General features: G+C 43.9%; 1 protein-coding gene and 1 pseudogene across 1 annotated transcript; both read right to left on the bottom strand.

Annotated features, from left to right (window-relative positions):
* Positions 1–5,001: 5,001 nt before the first annotated feature.
* LOC110497875 (uncharacterized) lies at positions 5,002–17,187 on the bottom strand. Its single transcript, XM_021574318.3, has 20 exons — positions 17,115–17,187; positions 14,869–14,986; positions 14,551–14,643; positions 14,262–14,405; positions 13,123–13,281; positions 12,458–12,539; positions 12,152–12,341; positions 11,891–12,034; positions 11,587–11,777; positions 11,333–11,468; positions 11,110–11,221; positions 10,890–11,019; positions 10,613–10,796; positions 10,178–10,511; positions 9,933–10,032; positions 9,675–9,793; positions 9,369–9,547; positions 8,672–9,260; positions 7,573–7,676; positions 5,002–5,304 (listed from the first exon to the last, which is right to left on the bottom strand). The coding sequence occupies exons 1-20, from the start codon at positions 17,121–17,123 to the stop codon at positions 5,179–5,181; spliced, it is 3,243 nt and encodes a 1,080-aa protein (XP_021429993.3). The 5' UTR covers positions 17,124–17,187; the 3' UTR covers positions 5,002–5,178.
* A 1,344-nt stretch (positions 17,188–18,531) lies between these two features.
* LOC149975227 (uncharacterized) lies at positions 18,532–19,207 on the bottom strand (annotated as a pseudogene).
* Between the last annotated feature and the right edge of the window lie 949 nt (positions 19,208–20,156).

The following is a 20,156-nucleotide window of genomic DNA, read 5'->3' as shown; positions in this document are numbered from 1 at the left end:
CATGATTCATAGGGAAATGTTGCTTTTATTACAGGTGTCTGAATATGATTATAAAAGAGCTCCATAGTGTCCATAAGAAAATGGGCGATAATAGGGCTTTGATGCCTGAGATGGGAGAATGTATTCTTGGAGGTTAAACATGTACTTCATATTGTGGGGTGTGCAGAAAAATAATTCATTTAGATAAATGTCAGTCCAAATCGTACCAGTTTGGTGGAAGGATACAATCATCGATGTGCATGATAATGTACTTGATAATTATCACTTTTATAATTGTTTTCCATTAGAATGAAGTAGCATACAAGGCCGTCTTCAAGTCATGCCTACCATTTCCATTCATGTGGTATGCTTGGTTACCTAAATGTATGTACCTCTAACACACACACACACACACACACACACACACAATAGTTTCGTGATACATGGTGACAGCTCTCAAGGAGGTACAGGTAACTGTCTGACTCATTGGTCAACAGTGAAGCCATCTGGTAAAGAGTAAACCCACAGGCAGCCCAGCGAAACCCAGGTAGAGCTCTGTCCTCGCCTCCTTGTCAGCCACCAACCCAGCTCCATGTCCCTGCTTAGATATTGCCCTCCAGTGGGCATGGTACACTCTTAGACAAAATACTTATTCCGCTGATCCCACAGAAACCTTTTTGGTTCCATGTAGAACACTGTGGAATGAGTTTTATATGGAACCTAAACGTGTTCTACCCAGAACCAAAAAGGATTCTTCAAAAGGGTTTTCCTATGGGGACAGCCAAAGAACTGTTTTAGGTTTAAGCACCTTTCTTCTAAGATTGTATCTGACGATTTGCCTTCTCTCTGACCCTAACCACTGCCTTGCCTTTTCCTTTACTGTACTCCACTCAACATCAAGTAGGAAGCCCATGAAACTGTACTGTTTACTCTCCACTCTACCTAGGCTACTGTTGAGGATGATTTCAAGCCCTTGATGACACATGAAGAGTTTCATTCCAGAAATGTTAAATGAGCTTTTATTGTTTAAAGAAATTCTAAGCGATCGCTGTGTTTTGTTCACTATCTAACCATGGCATGGGGTTGTTTAATGACAGACATGTATTTGTTAAAAATCTATCACTTGATTTCATTTCAGAGATAGTTTTTTTGATAAATGCTATATATCTGCCTCACTCAGAGAAATAAGTAGTACTGCTAGGTTTTACAGTCAAATGTAACAAATAACTGCATTTTTAATAAAGACATTTACAAATTATACATTTGACATTATTATATATATGTATATATGTATATACAGTGCTTTGCGAAAGTATTCGGCCCACCTTTTGCCACATTTCAGGCTTCAAACATAAAGATATAAAACTGTATTTTTTTGTGAAGATTCAACAACAAGTGGGACACAATCATGAAGTGGAACGACATTTATTGGATATTTCAAACTTTTTTAACAAATCAAAAACTGAAAAATTGGGCGTGCAAAATTATTCAGCCCCTTTACTTTCAGTGCAGCAAACTCTCTCCAGAAGTTCAGTGAGGATCTCTGAATGATCCAATGTTGACCTAAATGACTAATGATGATAAATACAATCCACCTGTGTGTAATCAAGTCTCCGTATAAATGCACCTGCACTGTGATAGTCTCAGAGGTCCGTTAAAAGCGCAGAGAGCATCATGAAGAACAAGGAACACACCAGGCAGGTCCGAGATACTGTTGTGAAGAAGTTTAAAGCCGGATTTGGATACAAAAAGATTTCCCAAGCTTTAAACATCCCAAGGAGCACTGTGCAAGCGATAATATTGAAATGGAAGGAGTATCAGACCACTGCAATTCTACCAAGACCTGGCCGTCCCTCTAAACTTTCAGCTCATACAAGGAGAAGACTGATCAGAGATGCAGCCAAGAGGCCCATGATCACTCTGGATGAACTGCAGAGATCTACAGCTGAGGTGGGAGACTCTGTCCATAGGACAACAATCAGTCGTATATTGCACAAATCTGGCCTTTATGGAAGAGTGGCAAGAAGAAAGACATTTCTTAAAGATATCCATAAAAAGTGTTGTTTAAAGTTTGCCACAAGCCACCTGGGAGACACACCAAACATGTGGAAGAAGGTGCTCTGGTCAGATGAAACCAAAATGTAACTTTTTGGCAACAATGCAAAACGTTATGTTTGGCGTAAAAGCAACACACCATCCCCACTGTCAAACATGGTGGTGGCAGCATCATGGTTTGGGCCTGCTTTTCTTCAGCAGGGACAGGGAAGCTGGTTAAAATTGATGGGAAGATGGATGGAGCCAAATACAGGACCATTCTGGAAGAAAACCTGATGGAGTCTGCAAAAGACCTGAGACTGGGACGGAGATTTGTCTTCCAACAAGACAATGATCCAAAACATAAAGCAAAATCTACAATGGAATGGTTCAAAAATAAATATATCCAGGTGTTAGAATGGCCAAGTCAAAGTCCAGACCTGAATCCAATCGAGAATCTGTGGAAAGAACTGAAAACTGCTGTTCACAAATGCTCTCCATCCAACCTCACTGAGCTCGAGCCGTTTTGCAAGGAGGAATGGGAAAAAATGTCAGTCTCTCGATGTGCAAAACTGATAGAGACATACCCCAAGCTTACAGCTGTAATCGCAGCAAAAGGTGGCGCTACAAAGTATTAACTTAAGGGGGCTGAATAATTTTGCACGCCCAATTTTTCAGTTTTTGATTTGTTAAAAAAGTTTGAAATATCCAATAAATGTCGTTCCACTTCATGATTGTGTCCCACTTGTTGTTGATTCTTCACAAAAAAATACAGTTTTATATCTTTATGTTTGAAGCCTGAAATGTGGCAAAAGGTCGCAAAGTTCAAGGGGGCCGAATACTTTCGCAAGGCACTGTATATATATATATATATATATATATATATTTAAGTAATTCAACACAGTAATATGATATCTGTATGTAAAACACTTATGTTTGGCATTTTAGTGACTTACAGTAAGTGCATTCATCTTAAGACAACCACATTTCAGTCAAATACAGGATATATAATTAATATGCAGCATTTTGTAAATCAAACTCATTTTCATACACATCTAAAATCGATGAATAAAAACATCAGAGAACAGCAACATTTTACACACATGTTAACGTACCCAGAAGAAATCATTTCTGATGACAAAACACCAACATTGGTGGATATAGTGTTTTGAAAATAAGCTGCAAATTATTTCCATGTTATGGAAAGTAGCAGCTGTTATATCTGCATTATTTTGTTTTATTGTTCTAAATCGATTGAATATTCTATATTAACCCCCTACAAAGATGGGGCTTACTGTGGCCTATATGAATCTACACTGGGGAAGGTTAAGGACGCTCGTTTTGAAGATGAAGAAATAGATGAAATAGCAATAAAAAGTACATTACAGGGGTCAGAAGGGAACTCACATGGAGAGTTTTGCAATAGCAAGTATTAATCGCCCTGCATTTTCCAGAGCGTGCCTCCAGTCGCACACAGACAATTATTTATAAGAATGATTTACAAACATCAGACAGCAATTTATATCCATCATGTTTGGTTGGGATTTTTAACCTCGTCTGCTCTGCACATGATTTATGTGTAATTTTGTTGCAGTGCAGAGCCCAGGTTTCCACGATTTTTATCAGTATTCAAATTAGTGGGAGTTATTGGATGTATGTGGTCAGAACATTTATTTATTTTCCAGACCGCGTGTCCTGATATGTTTTCGAGCATAATTTCTTCCAGACAGGTTTTTGCCCCTAGAATATTTCCATTTGGAAGATCTTTATTTATGCTCAAATCATGAATTACTATACTGCGCTGTAAGATGTGGATGACCTTTTTTATTTAACCTTTATTTAACTAGGATGAAGATATTCTACTGGATGAAAGGTTCTTTGGATTCAAAAAACAAACTGTGCAGCCAATCCCAATCATGATTGTTGAGGTGTAAACTAAAGCATCCAAAACACTGGCTGGTCCTGTTCCTCCAGCCCCATGCACCAAATGGGTATCAGAGGTGTTGTCACACCTGGTGAGGTCATGCAGGGAGGCCTAACAACTCCAGAAGATGACACACATATCTTTGGTAATAATGCAGTGTGTGTGTGGGCCTGGCTCATGGACGGGAGACCCCAAGCAGAAATGTCATGCTGAAATGTGTGTTAAGTTATTCAACCCCCTCCACCTCCAAAATCGAGAGAGGGGGAGGGACGCTAACATACATGCAATCTCAGGGCACTGTGCAAATGTGAGGAGAGAAGGCGGCAGCAACTAGCACTGGGAGGTCATCCATTTTTCATGAGATGGAATAGCAGCAAGGCAAATCCTTTTTAAAAAGGGGGAAAACTGACAGATAGATATCCAAGGACACCATATGGTGCTTTTAGAATGAGTTAGTCCAGAGTTTATCTGTATCCTTATAGTCAATCCAAATGACCTTGCATCTATTCAGATCATTGAGACGATACGCAAATGACCCAGAATCCACTATTCTTAATCGACTGGGTTCGTGAAGTATTAAATAATTTAACCCATGTCAATAATTACTGAGAGATTAACTATTGATGAGCTGTTCCGTGTGTGTGTGTGTGTGTGTGTGTGTGTGTGTGTGTGCGTGTGTGTGTGATAACTGTATAAGGAGGAGGATGTGTCCAGAGAACACACCAGCAGCCTATAGGAGCGGAGTGGTCGCCAAAGGAATCAGGACCTGTCAGATGAAGAGCTCAGAGAGGTGACAGGAGAGGTGATGATGTGAGGTGACCGTATAGGTGATGTGGTGTACTAAGGTCACTGCACCATTGGTCATCCATGACAGCCATGGTGACGATCACCACCGTGCTCAAAATGGAATCTTTTTTTAGATAAAAGAGAAACGTCATGTGTTTAGATGCAACCACACCATTTGGATTATCTGTCCATGCATACTGTGGAGCCATTACTGTGGAGCCATTACTGTGGAGCCATTACTGTGACAAACAACAAATCTTTTCAGTGAGGAATATATATTTGTATCTGCCAAGTAAAAAACATTTAATAAGTCTGCACCTGACTACATTTACAGTGGTTTGAAGTGTAGCACAACAGTAATACATACAGGATTTGGTCAATTATACATCTTACACACATACACTGATTGTTCGTCACTCTACAGAATGACAGTATAGATGTGTAACGGGATGTCCTCATGCCTTCTTCACCCGTTTGCCCTTCTTCACTCTGGCTCCCCTATGGCTCGCCAAGTCCTGCTCCACTCGCTGGTGGGGCAACTTCCCAGAGCCCCTCCGCCCCAGCAGCTCCTCTTTCTCCGCCTGGAACACAGGGGACAGAACACCAGACAACAGACACAATTAGGCCCTCATATCCTGAGTTGGGAAATGGAGGGGGTGATGAAATATCCTGTGGTCATTAATCGTTCCCCGGGGGTTGAGGGAGACTGAAACCACAGAGCTCAGGCACTGATGAAATGTTCCTAATAGAGGCCATTCATCTCAATGTGTCACCTCAACCCAACGAGCTATCTTCATTCAGACTGCCTCTCTCCATACAAACGTCAAGATTTTCAGAAAGAGCCACACAAGTTGATCAACAAGCTAAAATCTTCCAGTAATGTCTTTACATCTGTGAGTGGTACCAGAGTCATCCACATTGTTTGTTGAACATCCCTTTCATTGAACATCGCAACCTTACTTCACCAAAACCAATCTGATCATGAGGTCACATGGGACAAAAACAGTGAAAATGTATAGTAGTCAACCTAATATCCATAGCTGCTGTGTTTTAATTGGAGATGTTTGGATAATATGCTACTTAGTATGACTTTGATCTTCACACATTTGTCATCAATATCTCCCAATCTGCCAATTCATCAAATCCCAACCACTTTGTTCTCTTTGATATACAGATGTGGGTTGGTCACACAAAGTGAAAAAATATAATAAAACATGGAATAAATCATATCTTTATAACATCAATCTAAGCAGTGTTTTAACAAGTTAATGTAATGGAATAAATCAGTATCTTTTATGATGGGTGGTCATTTAGAACTGTGCAATATCAGCATTCAATGTGTCAAAGAACATCAACCATTCCCACATCCACCAGTCAGCATCCCAAAGGTATAATTATCAACTACGTCATCATGAATTAACTTTGTGTAATTACATTTCACCTGCCAGGCTCCATATGGTTCCCTTGACTCCAACCAAACAATAAGATAATTACATCCCAATTAAACAATTACATAATTAAATCTCAATTGAACAACTGCCTAATCGTATCAGTGCAGCAACATTGCAGTGCACATGCTGTACAGCCACTGCTGACATCATGATGTCAAACGCACCAACTGTTAGATCTGTCAATGCATTAGACAAAAGCCACTTAATACCTTGTTTTAACATACACCCTTTGTCCTGATCTTGTCCTCATTCTGTTTGTGCACACATTTTTAGACGGTTGTAGATAATTAAAAGACACATCGTGAAAGTGTAAAGTATCAGAGGAAGGCCCCAAAAAATTGTCAAAACTCCAGGCACCCAATTCATAGACTGTTCTCTCTGCTACCACATTGCAAGCGGTACCGGAGCGCCAAGTCTAGGTCCAAAAGTCTCCTTAACAGCATCTACCCCCAAGCCATAAGACTGCTGAACAACTAATCAAATGGCCACCCGGACTATTTACATTGACCCCCCTCTCTATCGGTTTTGTACACTGCTGCTACTCGCTGTTTATTATCTATGCACAGTCACTTTCACCCTTCCTACTGTACATGTACAAATGACCTTGATTAACCTGTACCCCCGCACATTGACTTGGTACCGGCACACCCTGTATATAACCTCGTTATTGATATTCTTATTGTGTTACTTTTTATTATATATTTTTTACTTTAGTCTATTTGGTAAATATTTTCTTAACTCTATTTCTTGAACTGCATTGTTGGTTAAGCTCTTGTAAGTATTGTATTTGGCGCATGTGACAAATAACATTTGATTTGATTTTAAACTGGCAAGCTCAGCGCAAGATCAGGACAAAGGACCCATGTAAGCGACAGGTATAAACGGGGCCAGAGAGATTAGAAGGGGGCTGGAGAGATTAGAAGGAGCCAAGAAAGCAGTCTACAACTTTTGTCAGAGAAACACAAAGTGAATGTAGTACCTGTAGCATGCATGTCGCATCAAAGTAGTCCGGAAATCATTTAGTCATTGGCTCTATTCATTACCAATTAAATGTAACAAAAAAGTATTAAGAAATGTTTTATCAAAGCCTGAATACGATTCCACCATGTTTTTATATGACATTACTAAGTCTGATGAGAAAGATGTGTAGGTTGTGACAGGGGGATGGGATGGGCTGGCTCTTGGGGGTAGGTATGAGGTCATTCAAATCAGAGACTAAATAAAAACTTCCAAGTTGGGACAACACTGCCCCCCATTGGACAACCATAGCATATTTCCCCCTATACTGACACCCTCTATGTGAGACCAAATCAAATGTATTTGACACATACACGTGTTTAGCAGATGTTATTGTGGGTCTAGTGAAATAGGGACCACAGAGAGAGAAATGACCTGTACCTGTTTGACCTCCCACTTGTCTCCTCTCTGCTTGGCCGGAGACTCCTGGAAGTTGATCGTACTGTGGGAGTAGGGTGGCCCTGGGACGAGTGAGGCCCTCTTTTCTGTAGATGAAGAGAGAGGGGACAGGGAGAACAGGAAAGGATTCAAACTAGATCCCTCAGAGGTGTTACAGCTGTCATGATGTAACATTAAAACCTCAGAGACCTCGTATGTCAATATGGCCAGCCACTTGAACAGTCCCTGCCACTTCCTCATTGGCATGCTAACAAACGCACTTCATTTTCTGAGAAGCATGAAAAAAATATCAAGATCACCTGCTTTCTGAAACTATTGATTTTATTTCACAAACGGAGCTTTAATTAAATGTCACATTTGGCCCCTGCTGTGTGTTGGTCTCCTAAGCCCTGGTCCCAGTGATGAGGTAGGGAATTAGTGTGGTGTGTGGGGCTGTGAGGCGTGGTTCCCCCAGGCCCAGCAGTGATCAGCAAGGCCCAGCAGAGCTCCATCTGCTCTGGGTAACATCAGTGGAAGGCCCCTACCACGGAGAGCAGGGGGTGGTGGTCACAGATGAGTAACTGTGGCAAGGTTGAGCGAGTACAAGTCTGACACTACAGTGCACCCCCTCCTCTCTGTATCACCCCTCTCTGAGCAGTACCTGGGTCCCATTCCGGACATAGACTCCCCACTGGGTGACAGCAACAGGCCAACTATCCCCCCCCCCCCCCCCCCCACCCCACCCCACACACACACACACACACACACACACACACACACAAGAGAGGCACACACTACAGTCTCCAGCCAGCTGCTGTTTCTAATGCTCCATCAATGTAAAGTTCCAAAGAAAAGGCTCTCTCAACGTTCCCCGTCACAATGACAAAGAGAGATGATATTAGAGGCTATACTATATTAAGTAATAATATTAACATTGTTATACAGGCAAATCGGCGTAAAATTACCAACTTTGTTAGCTGTGACACTAAATGGGTTTTCTAAACGCAAGATAGAGTAGCTTGTCATTTCTATCCAACACACACACACACACAGACACACACACACACAGACACACACACACACACACACACACACACATTACCTCGTGAGATCGTGGACACCTGCTCTATGGCAGGGAGTAGGCCAGTGGATGCCCTCCGGGTCTCCAGGGCTTGTTTCCACCAGCTGCCCAGCTTACAGTGGCCTAGCCTATCCTCTGGGGTGCTTCTGAAGCATGATGCATCCTCCTTGTGCGAGGCCTTCCCCCCTCCAGGTAACCTATCCCTGGATGTCTCTAGGGCTGAGGAGGGGCTGAGCTGGGGGGTGTGGCTGGGGCTAGTCCTAGGGGACAGAGACACCCCAGGAACCTGTAGCTGTCTGGAGCGTGCGGACCTCCGCAGGGGGATGAGCAGAGAGGAGTCCTGGAGAGAGAAGGGCCTGATGTACCTCACGGAAGCCCCACTGTCTTGCTCCCCCTCCAGGGTAGAGCCTCTCTCTGTCTCTGGGCCACTGGAGCCTGTGTCTCCCAGCTCCTCCAGGAAGCAGAAGGTCTGGTGGAGCTCAGAGAGCAGATCCTGGGTGGTCTCAGTGAGTGCACAGGAGGTCAGGATCTCCGGTTGGTCCACTGCATCCTGGGAGTCCCGGCGGAAACATTCCACTGAATCCTCAAGCGGTGGAGGGTCGAATGCCCTCTGAACAAACACAGACATACAGAAACCCAGTTGAGTTGGCAAATACTGTAGGTTGTCTGCATAGTATGTACAGTATGTATGTAATTGGACAGTAGAGAGGTCTGTCACCTGTAAGGGCTCCAGCTCCAGGAAGCAGTGAGATGAGGCAGAAACAGCCCCAGAGAAGGTGGAGGTCTGGGAGCAGATGTTCCCTGATTTGTCCCCTCCAGGCATGATGCTCCACACGTCACTCACACTTGGTGCATGCATGATTTTGTCAGTAACCTCCTTGTAGTAGTCCATTTTCTCTGGATTAACATGAACAAAAGCAGTTAGTTAAAGGGCCAATTATTGAATCATTTCTCAGTCAAATCATACAGTAGATATAGTGAAAACACAGCCACAACACAGAATGTATTAACAGTTGAAACACACCATAGTCAGGTGTCAGGAAGTTGTGACTCTCCACTTGGATCTCAGATACAGAGGGCACTGATTGGTTGTCCTCGTTACTGTAGAACTGAGGATGGAGGTTCAGTCTGCTCAGACTATGCCTGACAAACAAATGATCACATGAAGAACATGTCCTTTATCTTATTGTACTGCATAACACAATGCTGGCCACAGCAAAGAGTGGAATTATGGTCTGTTAATGAAATTATAATGTAAACATTGAGGATTGAGAAGGGTCACCTTCTGTCTAACGTTACATCTACAGGAGGAACTGCCTCCTCTTCCACATTGAAGACGTCGTCTCCTGGTGTATCACAGGTCATTATGTCCTCCACTCCCCCTAAAGGAAACAGAAAACACTTTCAACAACAGATGACCAGAACATGGATTTCCATTGGGTTAATACTCAAGAACATTACTTCAAAAGGAGCCGACAACTTAAATGTTGAGTATAAAACACCTCTAGTCTGTGCATCTGAACTCACACTCAGTGGAGAACACCAGCTCCTCCACCTCCATGCTGTCTTTACTGAGGCTGTTGAAGGAGACAGGGTCTGTGGCACCCTCTAGTGTCAGAGTCCGGTCAGGGTAGTCTGGGAGGAGTATGTCTGCTGGGGGGGAAGGGCTGTCACCCTGACTGCTCTGGCACCGTCCTCCATCACTGAGCAGGGATGAGATCCGCTGTAGCATTCCTGTGCTCCCATACACATATGGGATGCCCGGTCTCAGGCAGGGCAGTGAGGGGGAAGAGAACATAGATTCAGAGGTCTCCTTGGACAGGGATTGAGAGGAGAGGTGTGCCGGGGTCCAGGGTTTCTCCTGCATTGAGACAATGAAATTCATTATTTTCATATTCATCATTGCCAAAGTATTATTCCTCAGCACACTCACTCTCAGACAGAGCCACAGTAGTAAAGTACCGCAGCTATAAGAGGCAGGTCATGATCAGGTGGCTCTGTGTCTCCCTGCTCTCCCAGCCTGTCAGTCATCATACCCACTGGGGAGGGTCTAGGGAGGTGGTGCCTAAGGGCCTGGATGGTCAGACTCAGGTTCCGACAGCTCCCTCTCCTCTCTTGGTGCTCCCCTGGCCATGTCACCTCCTCACTGGGCCAGGGAAAAACGGATTATACCAAACACACACTGACATTGGGTATTTTTGTAAACAACATTTTAGTTATTTTGTATTGAATAATGTACTTTGCTGTTGGCTGGGGTTGTCTCAGTTCAACCATAGATTCCCTGAGGAGTGTGATGAAATCCTCTGAAGAGAGTGTGTTGATGTTCTGAGACTGATACAGCAGGGCAGATAACGGATGAATGGGACCCCCTGCAGTTCACAACATTTCACTGACTTTCAGAATACTTGACAGTGATGATATTTCTCAAATCAGTATGAGTCACAATCAGTGATCCATACCTGGCTCTTTCACTGCCATAGAGCTCCCTGTGGTCCTCCTACGCTGAGGAAGCCCCTCTACTCCACACTGACCTTCAGCCTCTTCCGACTGAGTAGTACAGTGGCCCACATCCTAATAAAGGTACCGTTTTTCAATAGAAAATGTGATTACTGACAACAAGCAATCTGCATGTACATGCCTAAGTATTTACATGTCTTATGATAGTTTTACAAAGAGGTTCACCTTCCATATTGCTTCCATGCAGTCGGAAGCCGCCACACATAGGCCAAGCCTCTCACATCCATGGAGGAAGTACCTGACCATGTCGTTACTTCCTGTGTGACCTTTCTTCAGGAGGGCCCAGGCGTCTGAGACATGGCTTAGGGGCAGAGAAAACAAGATGTAATATGAAAACCGTGAGCCATGCAGAGCCAGAGTACATGGTATAGATACAGTAGTCCATTTGGTATAGCACATGCTAGTGTATTTAGCCCTACCTGTTCTGTAGGAGTACGTCCACACAGAGCTTCAGGTCGTGGGGGGTGTCTGTGGCTAGTCTGGTCCAATAGATGTACTTCAGCGCCAAGCGGAGCTGCTTTCTCCTCAGCAGGCTGTGGATGATGCAGTGGTGCTGCCAGGAGAACCAGGGTGGTTCAGACCTGGGGCTCAGCAGCAGCTCCATGGAGCCCTACACAGAGGCAATGACAGCCATAGGAAAATCTGTCGGCTCTGTTGAGCCCTGCTAAATCCAAGAAGACATACACATCGATAGACTAAACGTTATAGTGAGAGCAAAGGTACCGATAAGTGTCCATGGTCGAGGAGCCAGAAGGCCCGGATCTGCTGGGAGAAGCTGGGAGGGATGATGAAGGCGTGGCAAAAGGACTGCAGGAGGTCATCTTTGCACTGCAGGAAATGTGCCATGTCCAGGATGAAGTACATGAGCTGTGCACAGGCTGTGTTAAGTGTAGTGTACATAATCAAGAATACTGTATATTCAGTTCAGTTCACATGACAGTCATATCTTTGAAGACACTTTATGGATTCTCCATGTTCGGATACAATGGCCTGAACAGACATGTTGTTGATGCGAGGCACCAGCACCAGCTTCAGAAGAGCCTGCAGGTTAGGGGGTGGATAGCCCTGGTCTGTGCAGTCCTCAGAAATCCATATGGGCCCATGTTGTTGGTCCATCTGAGCCACCATACCCTGGATCAGTGAATTCCACCTTTCCCGTCCCTCCTCCTCCCATCTAATCAAATAAAGAGAAAGAAGATGTGGAGAATGGATTTTAAAAAGATTGATCAGGGAGTAAAGGAAGAAAACAGAAATAGAGCAAGAGAGACCTATCAGTGATTTAAGAGTTACCCAAGAGTGTGGAGGGAAGCCCTGCGGTGGTTCTGATCCATCTCTCTCCACATCTGATAGATCCGCTTCATTTCCTGAGCCTCTGCGAGGAGGAGAGGACAAGTCAGTGTACCTATAAATACTAGACCAGGGATCATCAACTAGATTCAGACGCGGGACAATTTTTTTCTGGAGCGGATGGGGGCCGGAAACAAAATTACAAATAATTTGTAGACTGCAAATTGGCCACAAGAAGCCAAAACAGATATGTGTGACTAAGACAAACCATTTCAAACCTTGCTTACCTTTGTATATGATCACGCTTCTCTCTATTAATCATGGGAATACATGGGAACAGATTTCTTTAAAATAAATCCCTTGGAGCTGATTTTCCTGGTGTTTTTACAGCCTTATGTCCAAAAATTAAAATAAAAAAAAAAGAAATAAGAAAACTTGGGGGCCAAATAAAACACCCCGCGGGAGAAATTTGGCCCGCAGGCCGCCAGTTGGGGAACCCTGTACTAGACTAACCTTAACTTCAACCCTAACACTACAACATACAACACTTGTTGCATTGTAGTTTGTAGAATAGTTACACAGTAGTAACAACTCTGTGATGCAAAGAGTGACCGGTTTGTACAGTTTGACTGTTTGTCCTTCTATAACGTTAACGTATGCATCCTTACCAGGATACTTGGGCAGGAGTCCGGTGATGCCCCACCACTGTACAAGCCGACCCAGCCAGATGTGTTGCTTCAGAGCTCTGTGTATCCGATTCCAGTAGTCCTGCCTCACAGCTGAGGATCCACACCCGGCCCTGCAGACCACACACGGGATCCCCAATCCTACATACAGATGGAGGACAGACAGTCACCATTCAATCGTGATCAGAAAACAGCTCTCTTGATAGAAACTACAATTCCAATCCTATTTTTACCTATATTGTTAAACCATACCAAATGCTAGCACTAGGTGTCAAGGTAAGATCATTGTACTATCTAGAAGAAAAAGAAACGCACACCTATTAAGACGAGGTGCTGGCTAGCGGAGTAGAAAACTTGAAAATAAAATAAAATAAAAGAGAGCCGCACACTCTAAGAGCTCAGATGCAAAAATGTAATACCAACGTTTCGACAGCCAAGCTGTCTTCATCAGGGTATAATCACAAACACTGCGGGATGAATCGTTTATATAGTGTCAAAAGACACAGGTGTCTGTAATCATGGCCAAGAGTGGCCTAATATCATTGGTTAATAATCAAATATTAAAATGTCATACAAAGAACAGCATACAAACAACAAATGGATAGCATACGATCATAGATTCATTTTACACCCCCTCTCCTAGGGAGGGTGACATGTTCGATGCCAATGTAACGCAGAGACGAAATCAAGTGGACTGCCTCCAAGAAGTGGGCCGCAACTGGATAAGTAAAGTTTTTACACCTAATGGTGCTACGATGCTCTGAGATACGTACTTTTAATTTGCGCTTTGTTTTACCTACATGATTTTTACCACAAGGACAAGTTATAAGATAAATAACTGCCTTAGTGGAGCACGTAATAACACCTTTTATTGGGATCGATTTCCCTGTTTGTGGGTGTTTGAAGGATCTACATTTATAAGTGCCATTGCATTGAGCACAGCCATTACATTTGTAATTTCCAACCAGTAGGGGCGCAAATAGACATTGTTCAGGAATATCTTGGGGTGGTAAATCAGAGTTTACCAAGATCATTGTACTAAACAAACTAGCCAGTTGATATCATTCATGCAACAATATGATCATTGTGAGAGGGGGGCCAGGGTTTGAATACTACTGCACCATGCCAGAAGTGTGTCAGGCCGCTCTGCCTCCTCCCCCACTGGGCCAGGGTAAGCAGGTTCCTCAGCCGCTGCAGCAGCAGGTGCACCCTGGTGAAGCAGCTGTGGTCCAGAAACATCCACAGGCCCTGGCAACGGCTGAAGCCTAGAAACAGGGGAGGGGAGGAGAGAGAGGAACCCAGAGAGAGGGGACAGTAGAAGACCTTTGTAATAAAGCTGTGGAAAGAGCTGGGATCGATAGCCTTTGGCTCTGTTTGGGATAGCTGGTGCTGTGGTGCATCTCTCCTTACAAAGGGTGAGTAACTCCTTCTTTGAAACTTCAGCCGTCCTCTGGACCCAGCTACTGAAAGTAGCAAGGCTGGCCTCCACATCAGCATTTCCCACTGAGAGACAAACAAATTAATGGAATGAGACAAATTCATGCAATTACATTATGGGTCATAATAAAAAGCAGCATGAACCGAGAAGAAATGTTACTAATGATCACATATTATAATCATCGAATCATTACAGTATGTTAAAGTATCCAACCATTCTTAGACACAGTAAGTGGCTGTAAGTACTGTATGCTGCATGTGATTTTAATCTTGCCAGTCCAGTGATCTGACCTTCAGCTGAAAGGCTGCATATCCAGCGCAGGATGGCCCTCACGTTGTTGCTAGCCAAGGCCTGTGTCCACTGATCCTCCGTGTCCATCATAGTCCTGCTGTGGCACCCTCTCACACCCTGAGAATGTTAACAGTGAATGTACCAAACACATACAGTGCATTCGGAAAGTATTCAGACCTTTTGACTTTTTCCACATTGTGTGACGTTCCAGCCTTATTCTAAAATTAATTAAATCGTTTTTTCCCCTCATCAATCTACACATAATACCTCATAATGACAAAGCAAGCAAAAACAGGTCTAAAAAATGTTTTGCAAAAAAAATTACAAATACAAATGAAATTTCACATTTACATAAACATTCAGACCTTTTACACAGTACTTTGTTGAAACACTTTTGGCAGCGATTACAGCCTCAAGTCTTATTGGGAATGTCGCTACAAGCTTGGCACACCTTTATTTGGGGAGTTTCTCCCATTCTTCTCTGCAGATCTTCTCAAGCTCTGTCAGGTTGGATGGGGAGCATCGCTGCACCGCTATTTTCAGGTCTCTCTAGAGATGTTCAATCGGGTTCAAGTCCAGGCTCTGGCTGGGCCATTCGAGGATATTCAGAGACTTGTCCCGAAGCCACTCATGTGTTGTCTTGGCTGTGTGCTTAGGGTCGTTGCCCTGTTAGAAGGTGAACATTTGCCCCAATCTGAGGTCCTGAGTGCTCTGTAGCAGGTATTCATCAAGGATCTCTCTCCACTTTGCTCTGTTCATCTTTCCCTCGATCCTGACTAGTATCCCAGTCCCTACTGCTGAAAAACATCCCCACAGCATGATGCTGTCACCACCATGCTTCACCGTAGGGATGGTGACAGGTTTCCTCCAGGCGTGACACTTGGCATTCAGGCCAAAGAGTTCAATCTTGGTTTCATTAGACCAGAGAATCTGGTCCATTAGGTGCCTTTTAGCAAACTCCAAGCGTACTGTCATGTGCTGTTTACTGTGGAGTGGCTTCTGTCTGGCCACTCTACCATAAATGGCTGATTGGTGGAGTGCTGCAGAGATGCTTGTCCTTGGTCACCTCCCTGACCCTTCTCCAGCAGTTGTTCAGTTTGGCTGGGCGGACGGCTTTAGGAAGTGTCTTGGTGGTTCGAAACCTCTTCCATTTAAGAATGATGGAGGCCACTGTGTTCTTGGGGACCTTACATTCGGCAGAAATGTTTTGGTACTCTTCCTAAGATCTGTGCTTCGATACAATCCTGTCTCGGAGCTCTACGGACAATTCCTTCGACCTCATGGCTTGGTATTTGCTCTGACATGCACTGTCAACTGTGGGACTTTATATAGACTGGTTTGTGCCTTTCCAAATCATGTTCAATCATTTAAATTTACCAGAAGTGGACTTCAATCAAGATGTGGAAATATCTCAAGGATGATCAAGGGAAACAGGATGCACCTGAGCTCAATTTCGAGTGTCATAGCATTAGTTCTGAATAGTGTTTAAGTTTTTTATTTTTTATAAATTAGCAAAAATGTCTAAAAACCTGGTTTCGCTTTGTCATTATGGGGTATTGTGTGTAGATTGATGAGGGGAAAAAATGTGATCAATTTTACAGTAAGGCTGTAACATAACAAAATGTGGAAAAAGTCAAGGGGTCTGAAACAAATCCTAAATGCACTGTAAATCATTTTTTTTAAAGAGAACATGTTCTCAAATCCCTCAAAGTCTGGTCAAATTAAAGTTCTGGATGAAAAACTTTCTGTACAAATTCACAGCTACGGTACAACATACTGGGGGTGAAGTCAATCAGACAGTGCAGTCATCCTTCTCTGTTGTAATTCATACACACAGTGGCTACACATCAATGTAATCTCTTTTTCAATAGGCCATTACTGAACATAATCCCTCATATCCATAGATGGTTTTAATCCCATTCCAAAGGAAATGCATTAAATAAATTAACATTAAGTCATGTTGCTGTATTAACACTGGAACTACAAACCACAAGCATCAGAGAGAATAATTGTTTTTTAGATCAAATACAATACTGCATAGGATATAACATCCTTTACAGAATTGAAGGCCAATGTTATGTGTATGGCTTTAAGAATGTAGTTAACTTGCAGTGCCGTAAAGCCTAGAGGGCTGCTATCCTTGATATTTCCGATTAGATGGAATCACAGTATGAGAGTATACTGCAAGTGACAGCCATTTCACTGAAGAACCATGATTGACTAAACTGGGAACTCCAGAACTTACCTGCCACATTGGTCCGGTGCTCCTGGGATCGCTGTGGATGTGCTGACTGGGCCAGTGTGTGTCCACAGTGGAACTCTCCTCTTACACAAGCTCCTTTGGGACATGGTAATCCAGTAATCTCGATCTCATTGGCTGATTGGCTGTGTGGATGCGTATGGACGTGTTCGTGAGAGACGGAGAGAAAAAAAGAGCTCAGGAATGGGAAAGAGTGGGGGGGGGGGGGGGCTGGTGAAAGTGATTTGTGGCAAATACAATAACACCATGAGGATAATGGAGTCTGTATTAAGATATCTGGAGCTTTCAAAACTCATTCCTTGGGCCATTTACTTTCCGCTGACACATGCATAGTGTCATCAAAGCACCAGAGGGCAGCACAAACTTTGTTAATTGTATCACATTAAGACAAACTATCAAACAATCTGACACATTATCAAACAATCTGACACATTATCAAACAATCTGACACATTATCAAACAATCTGACACATTATCAAACAATCTGACACATTATCAAACAATCTGACACATTTTCCGTATTTTCTTGTAAGCATAATATTGTCCTCATAACAAAATTGATTTAGACTTGATATATTGCCTTACTTGGCCTCATCCTGTTGACTTAGAGACTAAGACTCAAAGGAGAACTGACTGGACACAAACGTACAAACACCCAAACACGCCTTTGGCCATTACAACTCTTTGTGGTGCTGCAGTCAGATTTGCTCAGGAGGCAGAAGGTACGTCCAAATCCTACAGGGCAGATTAGAGGGAATTATTAGGAGGGTCAGGGGGCTTGGCCAACAGACTGGACTCACTCTGACGCTGCCACAGGCTGGTGTCTGTTACTCCACCGGAGTCACTACGGCTAAACTACCTCCAGGCCAAACCTTAAGATGACTGTCACTGAAGAGAAAAACAAACAGTGATGGGAGCCAGATCAGACATATAACAAACTCAGCAAAAAACGAAACGTCAAATGCATTATACATCATACAAACTGCAATATTTGTATGAACATAACAAGATTCAACAACTGAGACATAAACTGAACAAGTTCCACAGACATGTGACTAACCTTAATTGAATAATGTGTCCCTGAACAAAGGGGGATGGGGGGGTCAAAATCAAAAGTAACAGTCAGTATCTGGTGTGGCCACCAGCTGCATTAAGTACTGAAGTGCATCTCCTCCTCATGGACTGCACCAGATTTGCTAGCTCTTGCCGTGAGATGTTACCCCACTCTTCCACCAAGGCACCTGCAAGTTCCCAGACATTTCTGGGGGGAATGGCCCTAGCCCTCACCCACCGATCCAACAGGTCCCAGACGTGCTCAATGGGATTGAGATCCGGGCTCTTCGCTGGCCATGGCAGAATAATGACATTCCTGTCTTGCAGGAAATCACGCACAGAACGAGCAGTATGGCTGGTGGCATTGTCATGCTGGAGGGTCATGTCAGGATGAGCCTGCAGGAAGGGTTCCACATGAGGGAGGACGATGTCTTCCCTGTAATGCACAGCATTGAGATTGCCTGCAATGACAACAGGCTCAGTCCGATGATGCTGTGACACACCGCCCCCAGACCATGACGGACCCTCCGCCTCCAAATGTGAATCCGACAATTACCACTGGTGAGACAAAACCGCGACTCGTCAGTGAAGAGCCCTTTTTGCCAGTCCTGTCTGGTCAAGCGACGGTGGGTTTGTGCCCATAGGCGACGTTGTTGCCGGTGATGTCTGGTGAGGACCTGCCATACAACAGGCCTACAAGCCCTCAGTCCAGCCTCTCTCAGCCTATTGCGAGCACTGATGGATGGATTGTGTGTTCATTGTGTAACTTGCGCAGTTGTTGTTACCATCCTGTACCTGTCCCGCAGGTGTGATGTTCGGATGTACCGATCCTGTAAAGGTGTTGTTACACGTGGTCTGCCACTGTGAGGACAATCAGCTGTTCATTCTGTCTCCCTGTAGCTCTGTTTTAGGCGTCTCGCGGTACGGACATTTCAATTTATTGCCCTGGCCACATCTGCAGTCCTCATGCCTCCTTGCAGCATGCCTAAGGCACGTTCACGCAGATGAGCAGGGACTCTGGGCATCTTTCTTTTGGTGTTTTTCAGAGTAGGTAGAAAGGCCTCTTTAGTGTCCTAAGTTTTCATAACTGTGACCTTAATTGCATACCGTCTGTAAGCTGTTAGTGTCTTAACGACCATTCCACAGGTGCATGTTCATTAATTGTTTATGGTTCATTGAACAAGCATGGGAAACAGTGTTTAAACCATTAACAATGAAGATCTGTGAAGTTAATTGGATTTTTACAAATTATCTGTGAAAGACAGGGTCCTGAAAGAGGGGCGTTTATGAATCCTGCAGAGATAAGGTAGGTCCTTCTGTATGGTGCTCTCTCCTGATATCCACAGTCTGTAGGGATGACCTGTGACTGTGTTCAAGACAGACAGCTTAAGCATGGGGTTTCTCTATTTGAACTCTGTATTGATAAAGGTGCATGGGGCATCACATTGTTATGTGAAACCTCTGAGGTGGTAAACAAAATGATTGAGACATCAGATGCTATAAAACCATATTTGTAGTTTATTGTATTCTATTTCTTCTGAATAATTGCTTAGCAAATTAGCTTGGACAAGCTTGCCCAAGTGCTGTGGATCCTCAACTGGGTTTCCGTGGTGACAGTGGTGATTCTGTTCAGTTTGGGAATCTTCCTGAAGGTGGATATCAACAAGCTGATGGCAGAGGGACCTCCACTACGTCCCCAACATGCTCATTGCAACATGCCTGGAAGCTGCTGATGCTACCATACATCATCTGCACCTTCTTCTTCACCTTCTGCATCCTGGTGGGGGCGCTCATGTGCTACGGCATGTGAAGTGAGCTGGACGAGGCTCTGAACCTGGGGCTGGGGGGTGCCATTCGCTACTATAAAGAAATAAACACACCAGGGCAGGCCGCTGCTTTCTGAAGCACACTGTGGACCTGCTACAGATCAAGTTCCAGGCCCTGCTTGAGAACTATACCTACATCATGCAGTCC

This window comes from Oncorhynchus mykiss, chromosome 19, assembly GCF_057628025.1.
Source record: "Oncorhynchus mykiss isolate SJ-2025 chromosome 19, ASM5762802v1, whole genome shotgun sequence".
Lineage (NCBI taxonomy): Eukaryota > Metazoa > Chordata > Actinopteri > Salmoniformes > Salmonidae > Oncorhynchus > Oncorhynchus mykiss.
This window is presented reverse-complemented; position numbering and strand designations above follow the sequence as displayed.

Excerpts from the sequence above, each read along its gene's own strand:
- LOC110497875 (XM_021574318.3), bottom strand. Across the intron at positions 14,644-14,868 it reads ATGCAGCCTTTCAGCTGAAG|TGGGAAATGCTGATGTGGAG; the intron begins GTCAGATCACTG and ends TTTGTCTCTCAG. Across the intron at positions 7,677-8,671 it reads GGTGTCCACGATCTCACGAG|AAAAGAGGGCCTCACTCGTC; the intron begins GTAATGTGTGTG and ends CTTCATCTACAG.